General features: G+C 41.3%; 1 protein-coding gene across 1 annotated transcript in view; it reads right to left on the bottom strand.

Annotated features, from left to right (window-relative positions):
• adarb2 (adenosine deaminase RNA specific B2 (inactive)) overlaps positions 1-12,334 on the bottom strand; it is a 227,658-nt gene extending 215,324 nt beyond the window's left edge. Inside the window, exon 1 of the mRNA XM_055181760.2 lies at positions 11,908-12,334. Coding sequence (XP_055037735.2) covers positions 11,908-11,980 — 73 coding nt within the window. The 5' untranslated portion in view covers positions 11,981-12,334. The remainder of the gene's footprint in view (positions 1-11,907) is intronic.
• Between the last annotated feature and the right edge of the window lie 13,968 nt (positions 12,335-26,302).

Genomic DNA, 26,302 nt, shown 5'->3' with positions numbered 1-26,302 from the left:
GCTCGCTCCATACCATGTCAATGGTGAGCTATGAGTTACATGTGACCTGCTTCTCACATCCAGAATTGACGATGTGCTGGACCTCAAATTCAATGAATTTTGCCACAGGAGTGCAAAAATTCCATCACTGCCGGCCACCAAATGCGTTAATGTTGCACGTACCTAGACAACATTTCCAAGCACCACCCCGATAACACACTTTACACACGGCCAACTTGCTCTTTATTCTATTCTTGACCTTCACACAAATTTGCTAGTACATATTACAGAGCTCTCTCTCTCTCTCTCTCTCTCTCTCTCTCTCTCTCGCTCTCTCTCGCTCTCTCTCTCTCTCGCTCTCTCTCTCTCTCAATAGTTTTTCAACTCAAGCTGAGAGTGGCAGGCGGGGAGAATTGCAGGAACAGGTGACAACAAGATAATAGCTCCTGCTGCAGTGAGTTCATCACACTGCCCTGTCTAGGCTCTGCAACAGCGTGCCACTGTGTGTTATGTATGTGTGTGTGTGTGTGTGTGAGTGTGTGTGTGTGTGTGCGCGTGTGTGGTGCACTATTCAGAAAAAAACTGGATATGTGTAGCTTTTCATGTTTTTATGAGTAAGAGAAACTTTACAGATCTGTTCCTGAACCTAGTGAGCATCATGGTAACGCTCCGGATGAAAGTGTTGTTCCCAAAAGTAGTCAGCATCCATAGCCATGTCGACATCCGACGTGACCTCTGTCTGTACTTATTCACGCATTTAACTACATTCAAGCTATACACCCCCATAAAAATCACATTTATTATTATGTGTGTGTGCGCGTGTGTGGTGCACTATTCAGAAAAAAACTGGATATGTGTAGCTTTTCATGTTTTTATGAGTAAGAGAAACTTTTCAGATCTGTTCCTGAACCTAGTGAGCATCATGGTAACGCTCCGGATGAAAGTGTTGTTCCCAAAAGTAGTCAGCATCATTAGCCATGTCGACATCCGACGTGACCTCTGTCTATACTTATTCACGCATTTAACTACATTCAAGCTATACACCCCCATAAAAATCACATTTATTATTATTTGTGTGTGCTATGTATTTTAATGCTTATTTGAGTACTAGAGTAACACTGCTTATTAAAGTATTAGATTTGTATCTTAACAATATGTAAGGAATAATTGATGGCTGGCCATTGAATTATGCGAAAATATTTTACACCGCGGGTGTGCATTATTTTTAAATAATTAAAAGGACCGGAGTTAATTATTCCACTTATACCAAAGTTACCGCAAACATTGCTCTGCTGGTTATTTTATGACCTTTTGACAGGTTAGGTGTGTGTTAATAAAAAAATAATGCATACGTGTCGAACATTTCTCAACCAATCAGAATAAATATAGAGTGTACAGTACAGTTGTGGCCAAAAAGGATGTGCAACTTTAAATTATTGACATCTTAGTTCTTTATACATATATTTCATTAACTCTTTCCCCGCCAGCGTTTAAAAAAAGTTGCCAGCATTTTTATTAAAGGTGCAGTGTGAAATTTTTCAGAAGGATCTCCTGACAAAAATGCAAAATAATATACAAAACTATATTATCAGGGGTGTATAAAGACCTTTCATAATGAACCGTTATGTGTTTATTACCTTAGTACGAGAACTTTTTATCTAAATAGACCGAGGGTCCCCTTACATGGAAGTTGCAGTTTTGTGCCGCCATTTTTCTACAAACTGACAATTTTTTTACTAAGTTGTCTCCGACGATGACATGTTTGTCCGGTGGTGGCTACCGTAGCTTCTCTATGTGTTTCAAAAGTGAGGGGTGAGCAGTGGACTAACACGTTGGTTGCAATTCGCAACTTCACCACTAGATGCCGCTAAAAATTACACAGTGCACCTTTAAGTTAAATGCCTTCCAGAAAATGTTCTTCTTTAAATATATAAACATACAATATATCAAATGAAAGAACAGACCCTCTGCTTTAAAAATAATAATAATAATTTGTTCTCTTTTTCTCACCTCTCAAATATGGGTAGGTTTCTTCAAAAATACAAAATTGAACAGATTCAGAGCGATGATCAAAACATACACAGAGTTCATACTGATTGATGTGAGGGGTTGCTCCGGGTTTTATAAGTTGGATAAGAGCGCCACCTGGTGGATAATACCGGAAATATGGATTGCCGGAAAAACTTGTCATTGACAGGGAAGCGTTTTCTCTTAATTGACGAGTTTACTCCTCAATGGTGGGGAAAGAGTTAAAGATGCATAAAAAATGTTGTATGTATTTGCATTCGTGCACTGTCAAAAAATATTTGATGCTTTAATTTTTTGTTTAATCAACTCAGATTTATAAGTCATTGTAACTTACTATATTTATTATAGTTATATACTAAACTTGTAAGTCTGAGTTGATTAAAAAAGTCTTTGCTCCCACCTATTTTTTTTTTTGTTTACAGTGTGTGTTTGGATTATAAACTGAAGCTTTACCTTGAGAAAAAATAAAATTCCCTGTGAACAGAAAGTCGCAATCGACTTTCGTATTATTAAGTATTTCTGAGTCAAACTGAATATCACATGGGGAAAATAGTGGGCGTGGCTTGTGTTTTCCACTGAGAACTGATTTGACGTAGAAAAGTAGGCGTTTCATTCGGAAATAGAACTTGCAGCTAGTGTTGTAGTCAAGACCACCTAAACCGAGACCAAGTCATGACCAAGACCAAGACAGGCCGAGACAAGTCCAAGACTTTAAAGGGTAGAGACCAAGTCAAGACCAAGACCAGTACAAGTCACTGCATTAAAACACTTATAATAAAATGTGGAATATGCAAATGATTAGGCACTTCTTGTTTGTGCGTGTGCGTGCGTGCGTGCCTGTATGCCATCAGAGAAGTTGATAAAATAATCAAAGGCATTGCAGGGAATTTATCTTTGTCTATAAGCAAATCAAAGTGAACAAACACTAAAGAGCTGAAATCAACTTAACCATTTAATCTGAACTGTCTTTCCATGGCGTGCCATCCACTTAACACAATGCAGGTGTTTTTAGTAATAAAATTAGAAAAATTGTCATTGGGAGAAACTTAAACAATGCCAAACCTGAATAAACTGCATAAAATTAATGATAAAAAATAAATTTGTTATGTGCCATCAGTTGTGGTCTTGAAATACATTTCTGAGTCCTCTTTGTCTGAGACTGAGACAAGAGCGAGTAAAAATGTGGTTGATTTCAAGAAGAGACCTTTAAAAAGTGGTCTCAAGACCGGTCTCCAACACTACTTGCAGCAGATTGACAGTTGGAGAGGGCGGAGTTACCGGATGCTCTCGCCCAAGCTGTGTAGCTGATGTCATCAGAGAACGATCGCCACAAGAGGGCGGAGGTACTTTTTCAAATTTTGATTAAAATTTATGAGGGCACCTCTTTTTTTAAATAATGACTCGCACGGATATTTTATAATGAACGTTGCAAAATTCCATAAAACAATAAGAATTGTCAGTTTTGATTTCAAGGGGACTTTAAGGAGGCTTGGCAAAAAAATTACAACACAACACAAATGTTTTTAGAAATGTATAATAAAAAAACTACAAAATATTACCACAGTAGAGGATTAACAAATATTAAAGTTGCCATTAAACGGAAACAGTTTTGTCTTATTATCCACTTGGTTACGTGTAGCCAAGTGAAACGGTTTTTGAAATGAAAAAAAATTATCGTCCATCGAGAATTGATTAAATTGTTTGATGTTTCGTCATGTTGCTATTTGCTAATGGCTGCGATCTTTTCTCCGACCCCGCCACCTGCCATACCGAATGACTGAAAGTAAAGAGAGATCGTTTCGGTGAGGGATGCGTTTTTAATTAAAGACCATGAGGACACGTGCATTTATTAAAGATAAGTAATTTGTAGAAAAAAAACACCACAATATTCCAAAACAAATTACAGTTTTTCTTTCCAAATTCATTGCAATTTTAATAACAAATAAAACGTTTTATTACCTATAAGCTTTTGTTTCTCTATGCATTTTGCAAACCCCAGATTCCCTAATACACTGTGGTTTGCCTTTTTGCCAAATTATACTGCCCAAATATACCCTAATGGTTTAGCGTGTTGTCCATTTTTGTCCGTTTTGTCCAAATACACAATTGATAAACTGACAGTGTACAAAGAATAAGATAAACAGGTTATAAAAAAATGTAAAATAATTTTGTAGATGGGTAATATGGCACCGACATCACTTTTGTATGTCTATGTATAGTAATACACTGATATGTGCATGCATGTAAGCGAGCAACACATTCAAGACTCTACTTGTTCGAACGCTCTTTTCAAGTGAAAATGAACCCCCATCACATTAGCAGGACAATGACCTTCTTTCAACTGTGCAGACAGACCAGAATCATCAGCTCTATATATACAGCCATTGCTATCATTGCTTTTCTATCTCTGTCTCTCCCGTACGCACACGCTTACACACTAAATAAGCGTTATGAGATTATTTTCACTTGCACTCGATAGAGCACTCAATTAGGTTTAGTACACACTACTTTAGTGAGAGTCGTCTGATGATAGAAGAGCCATTGAATTTCTTTGAGATGTGGTCAGAGATACTTGGTGGTGAGGATGTGCTGGCATGGCCAGACTATAGATTCAGAAGGCTTACAAAAAAATAAAAATAAAAGAGAGATATTTAACAGAAAAACAATTGATAAAGGAACAGAATAAGAGTGAGAGTCTTTAATCACAGCTAAAATGTTATTATGAAATGCATACTTCAAACACCTACACATCGTGCTTTACGGCGCTCTTTATTCAGGTGATTCTCACGAAACCATTGAAACACCACGGCACTAATGATTTTAGCTTTAAAATGTGTAATATAGTAACATTAAAAAGCATCAGAATTAACACAATACTGTGTTCTACCTTGCACAATGTGTGATTTCAACATAAGAATTTATAATTGTACATTTTATCTCATTTTTTTGCTGAAATTCTCATTACCGCAATGTGTCCGGCTGTGTTTGAACATGCGTTATGTTGTAATTTAATCAAATTAACACAAAAATATTAAGAAAAAAAATAAATGGATGTTTTGCTAGACTACTTTAGATGACAGAAAAAATATTTACTGAATATTCATGTATAATAATAATGAAGAAAAATTAGGAAAATGATTTGTCCACATGATGTTCTCATCCTCCGCAACACTTTTTGAGAACAGTTTAAGCACACATACAGAATTTTAATAAAGTTTGATTTTGAGTGACCAAGCACATGGACCAGTTACTTCAAGATGGCTACCAGGTAAGATCATTTTTTTACAGTTAATTTGAAATATTGTCTTGTCAGAATGCTTACACGACATTTTGATTATCATTACCGCAACAGATGCTTATTAAATGTTAATTTAATTAATAGAAGCATAATACTTTGATTTTAAATGCATGTGCAGAATCTCCAAATTATGTTCTTTCAGGTTTGTCATGTCATTTTGAAAATATGTCAGTGTTGATGTTTTCTGACTGTTGCGGTAATGAGATTTTTTAGGACAAATTTTTGTTACAAAAAGTGTTAAATGATAAGTAAAAGATTTTAAATTAATTTTCCCATTTACTCCAGACTTTGTTTTTCAATGTCTGGCGGGAAAAAAAAGTAAATTTAAGCAATTTTTACATTTTCATGCTTGACATTTTTAAAACCAAGTTTTCGTGAGAATCACCCATTCATGACTATAGTCCTATTATGCAGTAGCACGCCATCATGCCCGTATGTACTTGTAGAAATTGTGTTTACATGAGAAGTAGCCATGTTGGGTAAGTGTGCAGTCTGCTTATAACGTGAGGGTTCTTGCAACATTTTCGGTTTTAAAATTCAACTTATTTACACGCTTCTTGTCTTCATTTTAAAATGCAAATTTAAGCTTCACATGTGAAGACCTGCTAGTTTTAATTATAACAACTTCAAGTGCCATTCTAAATAAAGCACAAATGTACAATAAAACATTCAGGCTAAAAAAAAGACATTCACCTGTGAAGGTGATAATTAAAAAAAAATTACAGTTTTTTTTCTTGCTTTTCGTTGCTTTTCTCTTGGGTGCAGCACGTTGTTTTCACATTTTAAGGCTTAACCAATTACTGCACATATTTACAGTGTTTTTATATATTTTGTGTCATATTAGTCCGATATCTCATGTTACCCAGCGTCCAACATATCATTCAACTCTAGTCAGAACAGGTCACTCATCCACACACAAAAGGAAAAAAAACTGTTGTCCAGCAGTACATAAAACTCACCCAATCATACCCCGAGTGTCAACACTGTATGCCAGTGTCATCATGGTGTGAAAACCAAATACACTCAGGGCTATCACACGAAATAGATGAGCAATCCCAACAATATTTGAATGCAAATATAGCAGCCGGTGTTAAGTGTCAGTGTCGCAGCTGTTCAAATCAGATCTGTCCAAAAACAAACATGGCTTTGGCACAACAATGAGTAAAGAAACGAAATGTTGTCACTTTGCCAATAATGATAGTAGGAAGTCAAAGTAATTAAAAAATATATATCTGTCAGATTAAACAACATAAAAGAACAGATAAACCGAATGCACACAAATGTTTTTTAAAGGATTTGTTAGATAAGCGTGGTCGTATTGCATGGCCCCTAAAGGATGCTGAAATCGATGGATGAAGGCAGCTTTACTGTAGGGCATAAGGAAGGAAAACGTTATTTAACGCCGACGGCGAGTGGAAAGCGATAAAGCCTCATATATTTTCACTGCCACTATCATCGACAAAGCAAATCTTTCATATTGCAGTCACTCAAGCCTGTCGCCATTACATTCATATCTAAATAATAATACCGTAACCAAGATAGACAGACGTATGCATGAGCAAGGATACGGTCGGTAGTTAAGCGCTAAGTAAGCGTTTTATGGAGAACGTGGTTCCAGAGATTCATGGATTCTGGAGGATTACAAGAGGCGGGAAAATATAGATCTTAAAAAAAACGAAATATACCGAAAAATAAAACACTATTTACAGTTACTTGTTTTAATACTGATGTGACTGAATAAATAACATTCTGTAAGTGTTAATAATGTTTAAATCATATTTTGACATACACACTGATATCCTAAACAAGGCTTTTTCAACCAGTGGGCTATGGCTAAAAAAGGGGACAGCAAGGAAATTCAATACTAATGCACAAAATTAAATTAAACTATATTATTGTATATATATAGGATAGAGAGATATGATTAATTTTTTACAAGGAAGCAAATAACATTTCCAAATATTTTGTTGTTTATATCAAAGATATTTACATCTGATCACAGACATTTTGTGTGAATTGGTCTGTCACTTAGAAGAAGACACACAGACGAATTAAAAACAGATGAACTAAAAAAAATAAATTTAATTAATTATGGCATCAAACCATTAAAATCAAGATATTTATCCATTTGACTATTTAGATAATGTCATGGTAATAATTTGATAGTTTGTCAACCTATACATTACTACTATTAATAAATATTACTATTATTATCATAAGTAGTATTAGTCTTGGCATTAGTAAAATAAAGATTATATTGCAAAGCACCCATAAATTACTACTAATAGTAATTAAATAATTATAACATTTCTCATCATAAGTATAACCATTATTAATATTAATAAAATGATCACAAAGCAACTATTTTAGCAGTATTAAAAGTGGTCACGTCAGTAGTTCTGTCTGGTGGGCATTGTTAATTGATTTGTGGCCCACATAACAGCGCGGTGCTGCTTTTCCAGGCAGGAGGTATTTATGGAGATGTGCTTGTGCTGTCAGCTCTCATAGCCTGTAATATTATTACTCTGATCATCTGATAACTGCTCGCAGCACCATCACAAGTGGGCAGGCTGATAAAAAAACAAGCCCATTCACGGCGCACGCCAGACGCGGGTTTGTTTACTTTGATTATCGGGCAAGACAGAACCGAAAATATCTATATTTCGCTATGATGTGAAGGACTGCATTGAAATTCTGATGTAACATTAACGATTGAATAACTTATGGAGAATCACAAAATGGTTTAAATGGGTAACTGTTACGGGTACATCATAGCTTTGACTATATTTGTAAAAAAGACCATGTTTATATTTACATGCAAAACGCATATAAATGCATAAATATTCACTTTTCCTGTCCTGTGAATACTGTCTAACCTTACTCGGACGTTTATCTCAACAGCTCCTGTGTGGTACTGATACATTTCCATATAAAAACGTGTTGTTTTGTTCCCTCCACACCGCATGAACTTTAAGCAGAAAATCAAGAGCAGATTCTCGAAAGCCAAGAGGGCCTATTAAGAGATAATTACTAATTATGCTAATTTGTAAAGTTGTGCTATTCCTTTCTTTCGGTCACTTTATCGACGGTCCCTCTGGAGGAAGCCGAAACCGTTCGGTGTTAATATCATTTCCCCCTCCCCAGCCAAGTGTACTGTGGAGGACGGTGTGTCCTGAACCAGGAATATTTCACGCTTAATCAGGGAAGTGTCTGTGAATTCAAACGCCGCCGTCACGATGGTCTCTGGTTGCCGCCGGTGACGACCTTCATTAACTTCTTAAATGCTAGCGGTGTTATACCGGCGTTCACCAAAAAAATGCCTTATCAACAACGTGCACAAAGAGAAGTGTGTAATGAAGTAGACTCGGGGCAAAACCGAATGCATTTCCTTTTCCGGTGCATCGGGGTGTCTGGATCATGCCTGAGCTAAATCATATATTTATAAATCAAGAATATATTTATTATTAAATCCAAAAAACTTTTGTATCTACCAAACGTCACAATGAAAGAGTTTAAATCTTATTAAACAGCACTACGAGACATCTGATATTTTGAATCACAACACGCGACACAAAAAGACAGGCAGGTGGGTTTGCGTGTTCGGACACAAGCTTAAAATGTATAAAATAAACAGATATGATAAAAAGCACTAAATAAAGCTATGAGGATTTGCATGCCAAGCAACGCGAACAAAACTGGTTTGGTGGTCAGTAAATTCTTACCGCACCCGATCAACCTTCTGTATCTCAGGACGCGTGTGATACAGCACAAGTCGGACACAATGCCTGTCGGCATCCATCATGATAACAATATGAGAGCATCACATGTGTCAGCATTTAAAAAAATATTATCATGAATAAAGCTCAAATCTAATGCACCAACATTCGAAAGTATTCTGAAATGCAAGACTCACATTTGTCTTTGGAAAGGTGGCTTTGTATAAGTATAATCCTGTGTTGTATGACCACAGCAGGGCAGTCAAACATTACAAGATTGACTAACCTGTACCTAGTTTAAAGCTAATCTTAATTCACTTACCTACATCATTGAAATATTAAACATTGCATCATTTAATATTTAACATATGTTGCCTTAATGCCGACTGACTTTCTGTGGTTCGAGTTAAAGAGGTCAACAAATGTCCTACTGTTTTCCATTCTTGAATACATAAGTAAAAAAGCACACACTTAATATCATGAGAACTGCCCTAGTTACAAGGTTTTATTTTTATTGTTTGCTACCTCTGCAACCTGTAGTCTAACTGTTACGCTTTCTAAAAAATGAACAAAACTGTGAAGAAAAACGACTAATGGCATCAGGGCCGAAATCTGCTTACATCCTTTTGAATACACATCAGTTTTAATGCACCGGACATTCTGTAATAATCTGAAGCATTTGCTTGGGATTAAACCATCATGTCAATATAATCCGGAAATTTACCAAGAGGACAATAAAACGAATTGTGTTATTGCTTTCAAAAAGATGAGCGTTTATTAGAACAAGACACAGAATTACGTTTTCATCTCCATTAGAAGAGATTAGATGGGAGAAGTTAAAACAATCTGTTGACGTAATCTGGTTTTATGTGATTAATTGTGCCTCGATTCCCCCGAGTAAAGCGCATTGTCTCCAAAAGAATGATGATCATCATGATAATGATTATTATAAAACAAACACGAACACAATTCGGAAAATGGAGATAAAATCTGCTATAAATAGCTGACCGGTTAAACACAAGTGCACTTCCAAAATGTATCGCTTTGGGTTTCTGGTGGAAATTAAGGGGAGATGTCGCCTTCTGTCCGGCATCATCGTTCCCCATTAGTTCAGTTGATAAATTAACCATTCGAACACACAAACGCACACTCTCTTACTCGTCTAATGTTTATATGCGAGACCTAATGTTGTGTGACCAATTCCGTCATTTCCATTATGTAAATATATTTGCCTACGTTTTACACTACAGCTATAGTCAATATCTTGGGTTATTAATATTTTGGGCTACAGGTCAGGTCGCAGTATGTGGCTCGCCTATTGCTAATGGATCTTTATTGAATGTTTAGAACGAATAATTGCATCACAATGTCTTTAAAGAAAGATGTACGTGAATCAGAAATATCAGAAATACATCTACACTCGCTCAGTCTGATGTCATCTACAGTACACACATTACACAAAATGTTTACATTGTTGGAGAGCTTAGTTTAATCTTTTATGAGAACTTTTGATGTGATGGTTCTAAGATTTGCACATTTGAAGGTGGTAATTAAAGATAAAACAATACAGATAGTGAAAAAAATCAACATGCATCTGACAGTTAAGGCAAAGAGACAAAACTGGGAGCAATGCAGCCGATCAATGCCGCGCTATCAGCCCATCCAGTCTGTGGCCCGCGCACCTGTCGGGTCACACGATAAGCAGTGATCCCACACAAACCTGTCACAGCTATGGCACCCGACTGCCATCAAACACTTGATTTATTATCAACGATTGGAATTATATTGGCAGCATTTCAATCATATTTATCTTAGTTGTCAAATTATTAAGGCAATAAAACGACTATTAATTATAATAATGAGAATATAATAACATAGTTGTTTTTGTTAAAATTTGGTGGATACAGCATATTTGGTATCTGTATTGGCAGTGTAACTAAAACTCTTTACAAATACATTTTAGACCACCTGTACATAACTAAGTGTTTCTATGGTTTTTATTTACACTTTATAGTTGTGTAATAAAGTGTATTCCCACAGTTAATCTATTTTTTATGTCTCTTTAACTATACATACTGTATAATGTAAATAAACAAACGGTGTCACCAATCCTATCAGCAGGGTCAGCGAACAAACTACAGTATCATAACTAAAAGCCTGGTGCAAAAATAAATTTAAAAAGCTAATGTACATGTAATGTATAGTTTCAACATTCCTATATAGGATACGTATGCTATACACTGGAAAATATTTTGGTGTGGTAGCTTACAGTAAATATCACCTTAGTTTGTTCTCGTTTAAATTAACCAGCTTTATTTAAATTAAATTAAATGTATTGTTTATTTATCAACTCGACTACAGTATGTTGCAGCAAAAAAGCATTTTTAAAGGTTAGATAAGGCAGACCCTATATATATAGTAGCCTATAGTTATAATAGAGTTTATTTATTTAGAAATTTCTTTATACAAGCTTACGAGAACCTCACAGTCGCTCACATCATGTGAGGTCAAATTTTATACTTTAGGTTACGACAAGGACAAAACTCAGCCCCCCAAAACACTGTTTGAATGCAGCATGAGTCTCACAGACAGAAAAAAAAACGGTGCAAGCGTGTCTGTCTGCGTCCAACAACGCATCAGTGTCCGTCTGAACGGAGCTTTCATATGTTGCCAAAACTTGGACAGGGGAGCGATGCTGATGCTGCTTTAACCTCCGAAATGATGCTGATGCGACGCGCGAAACGGAAATGTGGACCAAACAACTGTACAGACTGTAATGTCACCGCGTAACTGCGCATTACTTAATGCTGCAAATTTGAGCCAATTTGCCTCCGACCTTTCGGCTGTAGGAGAAAAAACAAGGATAACAATATCAAGAAACTTTACCTTTTCGCTTTGACCTTCTCCTTCTCCTCCTCTTGAACTTGCATTTGACTTGGCTGCTGGGCACCGATGCCATAGCGCTCAGCTTTTGTTCAACTTGTTCTGCTTGATGTTTCTGGAGTTGCTCTGCTTCAGTTGCGCACGCGAAAGGCTCCAGGTATATCTGCTTATTCCGCCTCACACTGCCGTAAATAACTAGGGTTAAAAGTGCTGCGCGTCTGACTGTCTGTCTGGTTGTCTGTATGTATGTTTGCTCGGCAGGAGCGACGCGTCCTCCTCGCGTTTGAAAGCGCTTCTACGCGCTCTGCGCTTTTTGGCACCAGCCACTTTGAATCCAATCATGCAGGACGCGTGTCTATTTGCTGCCGCAGATTGTAATTAGAGCCAATCATGAGAGTCCCTGCGCTCTGACATCACGGCCGATGACACGCCCATATCCCGTCCCATTACATGCAGGCGTGCAACTCAGCCTTCATCCCTGAATGAGTGACGGATGGGATGTTGTGGGATGAAAGAGCAGACTGGATGAGTGAGATCTGGCGGGGACAGCAAAAGTTGCAGATATGTTTACTCTGTAATGGTTAAAGTCAGAGTTTAGGGGTCCGTAAAAAGACATCCTGAAATTTCTTTCATTTTAAGAGAAAACGAAAATAAAGATAATTTTGTTATTTTTGTTGTACAGTTACAATGTGGTAACAGTAAACAATACAAACAATTTACAACATTTATAAGTACATAAAACATAATGTTCAGTGCATATATTAGATAGTATATGCTGCAATACGATTTGTGACTAATGCTCCTACATGTACCCATCATTGTACTTTGTTTGATTTGGTTGGTTCTAATAGGTAAATTGCCTTTTTATATAGTCTCTTATCTTATTGTTCTGGTAGTAACACTAGATCATCCTTTAAATTACTTTTAACTGTGCCTAGATCATACTCAGAGTTCGGCAAAACTGCCTTTTCTTCTTAAGCACCTAGATTATGGAATGAGAGTATTTTGTGGCCGGATGTGCTCCCATCTTTAAATATTTTTAGAAACCTCTTGGAGTCTTATCTGAAAGAATCATGTTCTTGTTTTACTTAACTTTTATATATTTCCTTTTTAAGAATTGTAGTTCTGAGTGCTGGACAGGATTTTTTTCTATTGTCTGTCTTGAAATATTTTTGTGTGAAAAGTGTGTGCTGCCATTTTGGCCAGGACTCCCTGGAGGAAGAGTTTTTTTTTTTCTCAATGGGATTATTCCTGGTAAAATAAAGGATAATAAATATACACTATTTACATTTCAATTTGTATAAATTAACAAACGTTTATACATTATGAATAAACAGCAAATAACAATTTGGTATATTTATAAATTAAATAAAATTATTAAAATAAAATAAATTAAAATAAATAAAAAAAAGTTAAAAACATTTGTTTGAAATGATTTTTGTTAATCTATTATTCTTAAATACTGGCATGCTAAATCAAAAGATATAAAGATTTTTTTTGATGATACATTTGATGTGACTAAGAATTGGACAGTATTTACAATTATGTGTCTCTTTATTTTGAACTATAGTCTTTTAAACTATAACATTTTTTTTAGTAGCTCCCAACAGCATCTGTTGCCTTCTGTCTATTGCATTACCACATAAAATGTTGGTAGCCCCTCAGTTCTGAAAACGAAATACATGTACACTAATGCACCTATATTGTGGCCTTTTGCTCAATGCAGTATATAAATAAGTTTAAAAAACAGAAATATAAAAGCATAGAAGTATAGGAAACTGTATATACTGTAGTTGGATGATTTATCGGTAATGCATTTCCAATGTAATTCCAGTGGGTGAGATATGTATAAGTTTAGCATCTTTTCTGTATAGATTATTTATTTATTTATTTACTTTGCACAAATATGAATTATCTGTTTTTGATATGGTCATGGCAGGTAAAAATAGCCAATTTCTTTCATAGGTTAGTAAGTAACTGTATCACATTATTGTCAAATGAATGTATAATTCTAATAAAGTGTGTGTGTGTGTGTGTGCGTGTGTGTGCGTGTGTGTGTGTGTGCGTGTGTGTGTGTGTGTGTGTGTGTGCGTGCGTGAGTGCGTGAGTGCGTGCGTGCGTGCGTGTGTGTGTGTGTGTGTGTGTGTGTGTGTGTGTGTGTGTGAACAGTACAGACCAAAAGTTTGGACAGACTAACTCGTTCTTTATTTATATATTTTCCACATAACAGAATAATAATAAACTCATCCAAACTAAGGCATAACACAAATGCAACTATGGGAATTATCTTGGTGAAAGAAAGCATCCAAAATAAATCCAAATTCTGTTATATTTTATCATCTATACCATAGATATAAATATATATATATATATATATATATATATATATATATATATACACTTGACTAAAATGTTAACCAAGATTTTAAAAATCTTTTAATCTTTTATATATAAACAATTATTCCACTGTAGTTTTATTTTATTTTAAAAAGTACAGGCTTACTTTAAACATATTTTTTCACAGACTAAGGGACAAACAATAGTATTTTCCTTGGTAATTGACATCATGTCACAGATGTTGTCGATACAGCTTAACTTCTATTGAACCTGGAATCTTCCGTTCGTCTCTTGTTGTGTCTGCAGATGAAAGCCCAGATTACAGGTGATGATTCTCCCTCTTTGATTTAAAATGTGTTTGACGGCAGTGCATTAATCATAAACTTAATAAAACTAAACATTTCTACAAAACTAAAATATGTTCTGACACAGACCATCATAAATATTGTCTTTTATTATGTCTCAAAAGCGTGTTCCTAAGTTTGACATAGTGTTACTTTGATGTTACGTTTGAGATTTTGCCATTTGGCAGGGATTGCCTCGGGGCTCAGGTGAAACTCTTTCAAAAAGCGTTTGTGATTTTCCTGTGTGCTTAAACTCTCCAATGATCCTGTGGGAATGATATGAGCTGGATTATGAAAAAAAAACTTATAGAACAAGTGCTGAAGAAACCAAACAAATAAAAAAAGTTGAAATATGATTTATTTAAAAATGATTTATGATCAATATGAAGGTGCAAGACATGTTCACACAAATACAGTATGATGACAATGACACTTATCCTTATATGACTAACCTTACATTAACTTCTGGAAACACACATCCATGCAGCAGCAACTCCTCCAATCCGCTGATCGATAGATTTCTAAACTGAAATAATCGTAGACATACATGCATTGATGTTGACATTTCGCTAACAAAACAAAAGGCAATTTTTTTCCTGTCAAATGTCATTAGACTTCATCTAAAATACCAGCGGTGCGACTACTTGGTGACATTTACTGCAGAAAAAACGTCTAGAGAATGGTAGTGCATTTGAAAACGCGGCATATTTGCTGACAGAAAAGTCACTTTCAGGTTCTTTTCCAACATTTCCAAGAAAGAAGGAAAAAATGTACATCTGGAGAGTTACCTTTGTGTATGAGCAAGGTTTGGTGAGGGTGTTGGGTTGGTCTACGGGGACGCTGGTTGCCTGAAGGACACCCACAAATATCCATGTAAATTGCAGTTTAAAAGAAATCAATGATGGTGACAAGTTGCCAATTCCACTATCTGGGGACATAATGAACATTTGGTGAGGCAAACCGTTTCCTGATAACCCCATGGGGTGTGTATGTGCGAGCTGCTGTGTGTAAGGCAGAAAAGCATTTACAAAGACTTCCTCTTTTATCACATCTACACAACTGACAAGAATTAAAAGCAACACAATCTGAAAAAAATGGGGGAGGCAGAGACACAGGTACTGAAGGTTATACAGTGTTTGAGAGGATGTACATGTCAGTGCATGTCATACATCAAACCCAAGAGAAAGTGAATACAGAAGCAACATAAATAGAGCAGATTCATGCTAAATTCAAAATTACATTTTTGCACACTTGTAGAAAAACAAGCAAGGCACTACCTACATGAAGGGCTAGTAACTGTAGATTATGGTTACTTCCAAATGACAAATAAATTTAATAATACTGTACCTACCCTACCCTCAGCTAGGGTTTATGAGCCAATCACTTGAGCTGTAAATGTCATGTGACTAATCCCTTGGGAGTCATTGGATAACAATTTCATGACAACACTGATGGGCTACTGGCACCAAGAGACCATTCAGTCACAAATTTTCACTAAAGACTCCCATGAGCGGTTAAGGACAGGCAGAAGACAAAGAAAAATGTGTATTATATCTGAGGAAAAGCTCAGTTTATTTTAATGTAAATTTGATGTCCGATATAGAGTTGATTTAAAGTACAACTATTCTGCTTTTCAGACTAAGTGCTCACTTTCAAAAGGAATTCGCTGTCAGACTTTATTCACATGATGCACGGTGTCACCTCGTCTCCTTTATTTGAATTGTGGGAAATAAGCACCTTTATTTTACTGCTTATGGTTTTCAGGGTTGAGAATAGAACAACTGCTGAAGGGATTAGAATGAACACAACGCTTTCATTTAAGTCAAGTAAATAATTAAGCCAAACTGCTCAACTGTTCTCCACTGCGGCTTAGATACAAAACATATTATTTTTGCCAAATAATCTTAAGAGAACATATTTCTCTCCTCCATTTTCTCCTCCACAATTCAAAACCAATGGCTGTTTCTCAATTCCAAGAACGCAAAGAACGGACTTGCGTTCTCGTGAAGACTGGTCTTGCCAGGTGACATTAGAAGAACGAACTCAGAAGGTTGCGAGAACACAGAACTCACTTGTGAGATTTGAGATGTGTGCGATCTTCCTGTTGGTCACCTGACCTCCGCCATTGTTTTGCCACAATGACTTCTGGGGCATAAAGCGATTTCAGCGAGCAAGGCCCTGTCCCAAATGGCGCACTTCATGTGGACTTTCGGTCTCGAGGCCTTAAATTGCGCTGCTCGCTTAGTCTATGAGTCCGTAGGGTGTCCCATCTGTCATTTTTACGCTTTAAAGTGTGCTCATCAGCGCCCCCTTTTGCCCCTTGATGCGGTCTCCGGGCACTTTACCAACCCAGAAGTCCTTGCAAAAGAGCAATCAGACCAATCAAACAATGGATGGGAGGAGTTCACACTGACGGGCAACTTCTCTTCCTATTTACGGCCTGATGCTTGAGTCTGTCCCAAAATACGACACCAGTGCACCCACGTGGACTTGCACCAAGGGTCCCTAAAGTCTGCACTCTATGATGTCATCAAAGTGTGGACTCTGAGGAGGATCACAAGTCCGGAGTGTTTGGCCAAAGGGCCAAAGTCTGCACTCGATGCATCTTCAATATCGAGAACACATGCAGGTATTTTCATGCGCCCTGTAGACACAAGGACGCAAGATTGCTGAAGAACGCATATTGAGAAACAGCCTATCTCTTCGTACGGTGGGGGCCTTAATATTGTACATTGACTTATGGTTCACATTTCTGACCGCTGTCCATGGTGCTGAACTTCGAGGTGCATTTGTGGTGCATCTGCACGAGATAAAACTATGGTGCATTTTATTGTCTCACACATCTGCTAAAAGAAATTATATTTAGGCCATACAGTATCATAGTCTGTGCTATAATACACATAACTGCATCTGGTAACTTTGTATTATGTTTATAAATAACTTCTTAATTTAGACCAGACCAGTGATATGTGTTGAAGAATATACCAAACCAGCGATCAGTACTGGAGTATAGACCAGAACAGCATTCTGTGCTGAAGAATAGGCCAGACCAGTGATCAGTGCTGGAGTACAGACCAGGCCAGTGATCAGTGCTGAAGAATAGACCAGACCAGTGATCAGGACTGGAGTATAGACCAGAACAGCCATCAGGGCTGGAGTATAGACCAGAACAGCGTTCAGTGCTGAAGAATAGGCCAGACCAGTGATCAGTGCTGGAGTATAGGCCAGACCAGTAATCAGGACTGGAGTATAGACCAGTGATCAGTGCTGGAGTATAGACCAGACCCGCGATCAGTGCTAGACTATAGACTAGACCAGAATAGGCCAGACAAGCGATCAGTGCTGGAGTATAGACCAGACCAGTAATCAGGCCTGGAGTATAGACCAGACAAGCGATCAGGACTGGAGTATAGGCTAGACCAGTAATCAGGGCTGGAGTATAGACCAGACCAGCGATCAGGACTGGAGAATAGGCCAGACCAGCGATCAGTGCTGGAGTATAGGCCAGACCAGTAATCAGGGCTGGAGTATAGACCAGGCAAGCGATCAAGGCTTGAGTAAAGACCAGACCAGCGATCAGTGCTGGAGTATAGACCAGACCAGTAATCAGGGATGGAGTATAGACCAGACAAGCGATCAGTGCTAAAGAATAGGCCAGACCAGCGATCAGTGCTGGAGTATAGGCCAGACCAGTAATCAGGGCTGGAGTATAGACCAGGCAAGCGATCAAGGCTTGAGTAAAGACCAGACCAGCGATCAGTGCTGGAGTATAGGCCAGACCAGAATAGGCCAGACAAGCGATCAGTGCTGGAGTATAGACCAGACCAGTAATCAGGGATGGAGTATAGACCAGACAAGCGATCAGTGCTAAAGAATAGGCCAGACCAGCGATCAGTGCTGGAGTATAGGCCAGACCAGTAATCAGGGCTGGAGTATAGACCAGGCAAGCGATCAAGGCTTGAGTAAAGACCAGACCAGCGATCAGTGCTGGAGTATAGGCCAGACCAGTAATCAGGGATGGAGTATAGACCAGACAAGCGATCAGTGCTAAAGAATAGGCCAGACCAGCGATCAGTGCTGGAGTATAGGCCAGACCAGCGATCAGTGCTAGGGTATAGGCCAGACCAGTAATCAGGGCTGGAGTATAGACCAGACCAATCATCAGGGCTGGAGTATAGGCCAGACCAGCGATCAGTGGAGTAAAGGCCAGACCAGTAATCAGGGCTGGAGTATAGACCAGGCAAGCAATCAAGGCTTGAGTAAAGACCAGACAAGCGATCAGTGCTAAAGAATAGGCCAGACCAGCGATCAGGGCTAGAGTATAGGCCAGACCAGTAATCAGGGCTGGAGTATAGACCAGGGAAGCGATCAAGGCTTGAGTAAAGACCAGACCAGCGATCAGTGCTGGAGTATAGACCAGACCAGTAATCAGGGATGGAGTATAGACCAGACAAGCGATCAGTGCTAAAGAATAGGCCAGACCAGCGATCAGTGCTGGAGTATAGGCCAGACCAGTAATCAGGGCTGGAGTATAGACCAGGCAAGCGATCAAGGCTTGAGTAAAGACCAGACCAGCGATCAGTGCTGGAGTATAGGCCAGACCAGTAATCAGGGATGGAGTATAGACCAGACAAGCGATCAGTGCTAAAGAATAGGCCAGACCAGCGATCAGTGCTGGAGTATAGGCCAGACCAGCGATCAGGGCTAGGGTATAGGCCAGACCAGTAATCAGGGCTGGAGTAAAGACCAGACCAATCATCAGGGCTGGAGTATAGGCCAGACCAGCGATCAGTGGAGTAAAGGCCAGACCAGTAATCAGGGCTGGAGTATAGACCAGGCAAGCAATCAAGGCTTGAGTAAAGACCAGACAAGCGATCAGTGCTAAAGAATAGGCCAGACCAGCGATCAGGGCTAGAGTATAGGCCAGACCAGTAATCAGGGCTGGAGTATAGACCAGGCAAGCAATCAAGGCTTGAGTAAAGACCAGACCAGTGATCAGTGCTAAAGAATAGGCCAGACCAGCGATCAGGGCTAGAGTATAGACGATTCCAGTAATCAGAGCTGGAGTATAGACCAGACCAATCATCAGGGCTGGAGTATAGGCCAGACCAGCGATCAGTGGAGTAAAGGCCAGACCAGTAATCAGGGCTGGAGTATAGACCAGGCAAGCAATCAAGGCTTGAGTAAAGACCAGACAAGCGATCAGTGCTAAAGAATAGGCCAGACCAGCGATCAGGGCTAGGGTATAGGCCAGACCAGTAATCAGGGCTGGAGTATAGACCAGACAAGCGATCAGTGCTAAAGAATAGGCCAGACCAGCGATCAGGGCTAGAGTATAGGCCAGACCAGTAATCAGGGCTGGAGTATAGACCAGGCAAGCAATCAAGGCTTGAGTAAAGACCAGACCAGTGATCAGTGCTAAAGAATAGGCCAGACCAGCGATCAGGGCTAGAGTATAGACGATTCCAGTAATCAGAGCTGGAGTATAGACCAGACCAATCATCAGGGCTGGAGTATAGGCCAGACCAGCGATCAGTGGAGTAAAGGCCAGACCAGTAATCAGGGCTGGAGTATAGACCAGGCAAGCAATCAAGGCTTGAGTAAAGACCAGACAAGCGATCAGTGCTAAAGAATAGGCCAGACCAGCGATCAGGGCTAGGGTATAGGCCAGACCAGTAATCAGGGCTGGATTATAGACCAGGCAAGCAATCAAGGCTTGAGTAAAGACCAGACCAGCGATCAGTGCTAAACAATAGGCCAGACCAGTGATCAGGGCTAGAGTATAGGCTAGACCAGTAATCAGGGCTGGAGTATAGACCAGACCAGCGATCAGGACTGGAGAATAGGCCAGACCAGCGATCAGTGCTGGAGTATAGGCCAGACCAGTAATCAGGGCTGGAGTATAGACCAGGGAAGCGATCAAGGCTTGAGTAAAGACCAGACCAGCGATCAGTGCTGGAGTATAGACCAGACCAGTAATCAGGGATGGAGTATAGACCAGACAAGCGATCAGTGCTAAAGAATAGGCCAGACCAGCGATCAGTGCTGGAGTATAGGCCAGACCAGTAATCAGGGCTGGAGTATAGACCAGGCAAGCGATCAAGGCTTGAGTAAAGACCAGACCAGCGATCAGTGCTGGAGTATAGGCCAGACCAGTAATCAGGGATGGAGTATAGACCAGACAAGCGATCAGTGCTAAAGAATAGGCCAGACCAGCGATCAGTGCTGGAGTATAGGCCAGACCAGCGATCAGTGCTAGGGTATAGGCCAGACCAGTAATCAGGGCTGGAGTATAGACCAGACCAATCATCAGGGCTGGAGTATAGGCCAGACCAGCGATCAGTGGAGTAAAGGCCAGACCAGTAATCAGGGCTGGAGTATAGACCAGGCAAGCAATCAAGGCTTGAGTAAAGACCAGACAAGCGATCAGTGCTAAAGAATAGGCCAGACCAGCGATCAGGGCTAGAGTATAGGCCAGACCAGTAATCAGGGCTGGAGTATAGACCAGGGAAGCGATCAAGGCTTGAGTAAAGACCAGACCAGCGATCAGTGCTGGAGTATAGACCAGACCAGTAATCAGGGATGGAGTATAGACCAGACAAGCGATCAGTGCTAAAGAATAGGCCAGACCAGCGATCAGTGCTGGAGTATAGGCCAGACCAGTAATCAGGGCTGGAGTATAGACCAGGCAAGCGATCAAGGCTTGAGTAAAGACCAGACCAGCGATCAGTGCTGGAGTATAGGCCAGACCAGTAATCAGGGATGGAGTATAGACCAGACAAGCGATCAGTGCTAAAGAATAGGCCAGACCAGCGATCAGTGCTGGAGTATAGGCCAGACCAGCGATCAGGGCTAGGGTATAGGCCAGACCAGTAATCAGGGCTGGAGTAAAGACCAGACCAATCATCAGGGCTGGAGTATAGGCCAGACCAGCGATCAGTGGAGTAAAGGCCAGACCAGTAATCAGGGCTGGAGTATAGACCAGGCAAGCAATCAAGGCTTGAGTAAAGACCAGACAAGCGATCAGTGCTAAAGAATAGGCCAGACCAGCGATCAGGGCTAGAGTATAGGCCAGACCAGTAATCAGGGCTGGAGTATAGACCAGGCAAGCAATCAAGGCTTGAGTAAAGACCAGACCAGTGATCAGTGCTAAAGAATAGGCCAGACCAGCGATCAGGGCTAGAGTATAGACGATTCCAGTAATCAGAGCTGGAGTATAGACCAGACCAATCATCAGGGCTGGAGTATAGGCCAGACCAGCGATCAGTGGAGTAAAGGCCAGACCAGTAATCAGGGCTGGAGTATAGACCAGGCAAGCAATCAAGGTTTGAGTAAAGACCAGACAAGCGATCAGTGCTAAAGAATAGGCCAGACCAGCGATCAGGGCTAGGGTATAGGCCAGACCAGTAATCAGGGCTGGAGTATAGACCAGGCAAGCAATCAAGGCTTGAGTAAAGACCAGACCAGCGATCAGTGCTAAACAATAGGCCAGACCAGTGATCAGGGCTAGAGTATAGGCCAGACCAATAATGAGGGCTGGAGTATAGACCAGGCAAGCAATCAAGGCTTGAGTAAAGACCAGACCAGTGATCAGTGCTAAAGAAAAGGCCAGACCAGCGATCAGGGCTAGAGTATAGACGATTCCAGTAATCAGAGCTGGAGTATAGACCAGACCAATCATCAGGGCTGGAGTATAGGCCAGACCAGCGATCAGTGCTGGAGTAAAGGCCAGACCAGTAGTCAGGGCTGGAGTATAGGCCAGACCAGCGATCAGTGCTGGAGTATAGACCAGGCAAGCGATCAGTGCTAAAGAATAGGCCAGACCAGCGATCAGGGCTAGAGTATAGACAAGTCCAGTAATCAGAGCTGGAGTATAGACCAGACCAGCGATCAGGACTGGAGAATAGGCCAGACCAGCGATCAGTGCTGGAGTATAGGCCAGACCAGTAATCAGGGCTGGAGTATAGGCCAGACCAGCGATCAGTGCTGGAGTATAGACCAGGCAAGCGATCAGTGCTAAAGAATAGGCCAGACCAGCGATCAGGGCTAGAGTATAGACGAGTCCAGTAAACAAAGCTGGAGTATAGACCAGACCAGCGATCAGGACTGGAGAATAGGCCAGACCAGCGATCAGTGCTGGAGTATAGGCCAGACCAGTAATCAGGGCTGGAGTATAGGCCAAACCAGTAATCAGGGCTGAAGTATAGACCAGACAAGCGATCAGTGCTAAAGAATAGGCCAGACCAGCGATCAGGGCTAAAGTATAGGCCAGACCAGTAATCAGGGCTGGAGTATAGACGATTCCAGTAATCAGAGCTGGAGTATAGACCAGACTAGTGATCAGGACTGGAGAATAGGCCAGACCAGTGATCAGTGCTGGAGTATAGACCAGACCAATCATCAGGGCTGGAGTATAGGCCAGACCAGCAATCAGTGCTGGTGTAAAGGCCAGACCAGTAATCAGGGCTGGAGTATAGACCAGACAAGCGATCAGTGCTAAAGAATAGGCCAGACCAGCGATCAGGGCTAGAGTATAGGCCAGACCAGTAATCAGGGCTGGAGTATAGACCAGGCAAGCAATCAAGGCTTGAGTAAAGACCAGACCAGCGATCAGTGCAAAAGAATAGACCAGACAAGCGATCGGTGCTAAAGAATAGGCCAGACCAGTGATCAGGGCTAGAGTATAGGCCAGACCAGTAATCAGGGCTGGAGTATAGACCAGGCAAGCGATCAGGGCTTGAGTAAAGACCAGACCAGTGATCAGTGCTAAAGAATAGGCCAGACCAGCGATCAGGGCTAGAGTATAGACGAGCTCAGTAATCAGAGCTGGAGTATAGACCAGACCTGCGATCAGGACTGGAGAATAGGCCAGACCAGCGATCAGTGCTGGAGTAAAGGCCAGACCAGAAATCAGGGCTGGAGTATAGACCAGACAAGCGATCAGTGCTAAAGAATAGGCCAGACCAGCGATCAGGGCTAGGGTACAGGCCAGACCAGTAATCAGGGCTGGAGTATAGACCAGGCAAGCAATCAAGGCTTGAGTAAAGACCAGACCAGCGATCAGTGCTAAAGAATAGGCCAGACCAGCGATCAGGGCTAGAGTATAGACAAGTCCAGTAATCAGAGCTGGAGTATAGACCAGACCAGCGATCAGGACTGGAGAATAGGCCAGACCAGCGATCAGTGCTGGAGTATAGGCCAGACCAGTAATCAGGGCTGGAGTATAGGCCAGACCAGCGATCAGTGCTGGAGTATAGACCAGGCAAGCGATCAGTGCTAAAGAATAGGCCAGACCAGCGATCAGGGCTAGAGTATAGACGAGTCCAGTAAACAAAGCTGGAGTATAGACCAGACCAGCGATCAGGACTGGAGAATAGGCCAGACCAGCGATCAGTGCTGGAGTATAGGCCAGACCAGTAATCAGGGCTGGAGTATAGGCCAAACCAGTAATCAGGGCTGAAGTATAGACCAGACAAGCGATCAGTGCTAAAGAATAGGCCAGACCAGCGATCAGGGCTAAAGTATAGGCCAGACCAGTAATCAGGGCTGGAGTATAGACGATTCCAGTAATCAGAGCTGGAGTATAGACCAGACTAGTGATCAGGACTGGAGAATAGGCCAGACCAGTGATCAGTGCTGGAGTATAGACCAGACCAATCATCAGGGCTGGAGTATAGGCCAGACCAGCAATCAGTGCTGGTGTAAAGGCCAGACCAGTAATCAGGGCTGGAGTATAGACCAGACAAGCGATCAGTGCTAAAGAATAGGCCAGACCAGCGATCAGGGCTAGAGTATAGGCCAGACCAGTAATCAGGGCTGGAGTATAGACCAGGCAAGCAATCAAGGCTTGAGTAAAGACCAGACCAGCGATCAGTGCAAAAGAATAGACCAGACAAGCGATCGGTGCTAAAGAATAGGCCAGACCAGTGATCAGGGCTAGAGTATAGGCCAGACCAGTAATCAGGGCTGGAGTATAGACCAGGCAAGCGATCAGGGCTTGAGTAAAGACCAGACCAGTGATCAGTGCTAAAGAATAGGCCAGACCAGCGATCAGGGCTAGAGTATAGACGAGCTCAGTAATCAGAGCTGGAGTATAGACCAGACCTGCGATCAGGACTGGAGAATAGGCCAGACCAGCGATCAGTGCTGGAGTAAAGGCCAGACCAGAAATCAGGGCTGGAGTATAGACCAGACAAGCGATCAGTGCTAAAGAATAGGCCAGACCAGCGATCAGGGCTAGGGTACAGGCCAGACCAGTAATCAGGGCTGGAGTATAGACCAGGCAAGCAATCAAGGCTTGAGTAAAGACCAGACCAGCGATCAGTGCTAAACAATAGGCCAGACCAGTAATCAGGGCTAGAGTATAGGCTAGACCAGTTATCAGGGCTGGAATATAGACCAGAACAGCGATCAGGACTGGAGAATAGGCCAGACCAGCGATCAGTGCTGGAGTATAGGCCAGACCAGTAATCAGGGCTGGAGTATAGACCAGGCAAGCGATCAAGGCTTGAGTAAAGACCAGACCAGCGATCAGTGCTGGAGTATAGGCCAGACCAGTAATCAGGGCTGGAGTATAAGCCAGACCAGTAATCAGGGCTGGAGTATAGACCAGGCAAGCGATCAAGGCTTGAGTAAAGACCAGACCAGCGATCAGTGCTGGAGTATAGGCCAGACCAGTAATTAGGGATGGAGTATAGACCAGACAAGCGATCAGTGCTAAAGAATAGGCCAGACCAGCGATCAGTGCTGGAGTATAGGCCAGACCAGTAATCAGGGCTAGAGTATAGGCCAGACCAGTAATCAGGGCTGGAGTATAGACCAGGCAAGCAATCAAGGCTTGAGTAAAGACCAGACCAGCGATCAGTGCTAAAGAATAGGCCAGACCAGCGATCAGGGCTAGAGTATAGGCCAGACCAGTAATCAGGGCTGGAGTATAGACCAGACAAGCGATCAGTGCTAAAGAATAGGCCAGACCAGCGATCAGGGCTAGAGTATAGGCCAGACCAGTAATCAGGGCTGGAGTATAGACCAGGCAAGCAATCAAGGCTTGAGTAAAGACCAGACCAGCGATCAGTGCTAAAGAATAGACCAGACAAGCGATCGGTGCTAAAGAATAGGCCAGACCAGTGATCAGGGCTAGAGTATAGGCCAGACCAGTAATCAGGGCTGGAGTATAGACCAGGCAAGCGATCAGGGCTTGAGTAAAGACCAGACCAGTGATCAGTGCTAAAGAATAGGCCAGACCAGCGATCAGGGCTAGAGTATAGACGAGCTCAGTAATCAGAGCTGGAGTATAGACCAGACCAGCGATCAGGACTGGAGAATAGGCCAGACCAGCGATCAGTGCTGGAGTAAAGGCCAGACCAGAAATCAGGGCTGGAGTATAGACCAGACAAGCGATCAGTGCTAAAGAATAGGCCAGACCAGCGATCAGGGCTAGGGTATAGGCCAGACCAGTAATCAGGGCTGGAGTATAGACCAGGCAAGCAATCAAGGCTTGAGTAAAGACCAGACCAGCGATCAGTGCTAAACAATAGGCCAGACCAGTAATCAGGGCTAGAGTATAGGCTAGACCAGTAATCAGGGCTGGAATATAGACCAGAACAGCGATCAGGACTGGAGAATAGGCCAGACCAGCGATCAGTGCTGGAGTATAGGCCAGACCAGTAATCAGGGCTGGAGTATAGACCAGGCAAGCGATCAAGGCTTGAGTAAAG

This window comes from Misgurnus anguillicaudatus, chromosome 25, assembly GCF_027580225.2.
Source record: "Misgurnus anguillicaudatus chromosome 25, ASM2758022v2, whole genome shotgun sequence".
Lineage (NCBI taxonomy): Eukaryota > Metazoa > Chordata > Actinopteri > Cypriniformes > Cobitidae > Misgurnus > Misgurnus anguillicaudatus.
This window is presented reverse-complemented; position numbering and strand designations above follow the sequence as displayed.